General features: G+C 60.3%; 1 protein-coding gene across 1 annotated transcript in view; it reads right to left on the bottom strand.

Moving 5' to 3' along the window:
* Positions 1–1,226: 1,226 nt before the first annotated feature.
* The window catches only part of LOC106896802 (long-chain fatty acid transport protein 3-like), a 2,265-nt gene continuing 1,910 nt past the window's right edge, over positions 1,227–1,581 (bottom strand). The window contains exon 4 of the mRNA XM_014957047.1: positions 1,227–1,253. Within this exon, the coding sequence (XP_014812533.1) occupies positions 1,227–1,253 (27 nt within the window). The remainder of the gene's footprint in view (positions 1,254–1,581) is intronic.

Raw genomic sequence — 1,581 nt, 5'->3', positions numbered from 1 at the left:
ATGGATGGAGCACCCAAGGGGGATGGATGGAGCATCCATGGGGAGCCCCCAAAACCCCTTTGTTGCTCCTCACCCATCCCCACACAGATGCAGCGCCCGGGGGGATGGCTGGAGCACCCATGGGGACCCCCCAAAACCCCACTGTTGCTCCTCACTCATTCCCACATGGATGAAGCACCCATGGGGACCTCCCAAAACCCCACCGTTGCTCCTCACCCGTCCCCATGTGGATGCAGCACCCAGGGGGATGGATGGAGCACCCATGGGGCCCCCCCAAAACCTCATTGCTGCTCTTCACTCATTCCCACATGGATGCAGCACCCATGGGGACCTCCCAAAAACCCCATCACTGCTCTTCACCCATCCCCATGCAGATGCAGCACCCAAGGGGGTGGATGGAGCACCCAAGGGGACCCCAAAACCCCACCGTTGCTCCTCACCCATCCCCATGTGGATGTAGCACCCAGGGGGTGGATGGAGCACCCATGGGGAACACCCAAAACCCCATCATTGCTCCTCACCCATCCCCACACAGATGCAGCACCCAGAGGGATGGATGGAGCACCCATGGGGAACCTCCAAAACCTCATCGCTGCTCCTCACCCATCCCCACACAGATGCAGCACCCAAGGGGTTGGATGGAGCACCCAGAGGGACCCCAAAACCCCATTGGTGCTCTTCACTCATCCCCACGCAAATGCAGCACCTGGGGGGGTGGATGGAGCACCCATGGGGACCCCCAAAAACCCCATCATTGCTCCTCACCCATCCCCACATGGATGCAGCACCCAAGGGGGTGAATGGAGCATCCATGGAGACCCCAAAACCCCATCACTGCTCCTCACCCATCCCCACGTGGATGCAGCACCCAAGGGGGTGGATGGAGCATTCATGGAGACCCCAAAACCCCATCGCTGCTCTTCACTCATTCTCACATGGATGCAGCACCCATGGGGACCCCAAAACCCCACTGTTGCTCCTCACCCATCCCCATGCAGATGCAGCACTCAGGGGATGGATGGAGCACCCATGGGGACCCCCCAAAAACCCCATCATTGCGCCTCACTCATCCCCACACAGATGCAGCACCCAGGGGGGGTGGATGGAGCACCCATGGGGACCCCCCAAAAACCCCATCATTGCGCCTCACTCATCCCCACACAGATGCAGCACCCAAGGGGTTGGATGGAGCACCCAGAGGGACCCCAAAACCCCATTGGTGCTCTTCACTCATCCCCACGCAAATGCAGCACCTGGGGGGGTGGATGGAGCACCCATGGGGACCCCCAAAAACCCCATCATTGCTCCTCACCCATCCCCACATGGATGCAGCACCCAAGGGGGTGAATGGAGCATCCATGGAGACCCCAAAACCCCATCACTGCTCCTCACCCATCCCCACGTGGATGCAGCACCCAAGGGGGTGGATGGAGCATTCATGGAGACCCCAAAACCCCATCGCTGCTCTTCACTCATTCTCACATGGATGCAGCACCCATGGGGACCCCACCAAAACCCCATCACTGCTCTTCACCCATCCCCACATGGAGGCAGCACCCAGGGGGGATGGATGGAGCACCC

This window comes from Calidris pugnax, unplaced genomic scaffold, assembly GCF_001431845.1.
Source record: "Calidris pugnax isolate Ruff unplaced genomic scaffold, ASM143184v1 scaffold359, whole genome shotgun sequence".
NCBI lineage: Eukaryota > Metazoa > Chordata > Aves > Charadriiformes > Scolopacidae > Calidris > Calidris pugnax.
Note: the sequence above shows the minus strand (reverse complement) of the source record. Positions and strands in the feature narration are given on the sequence as shown.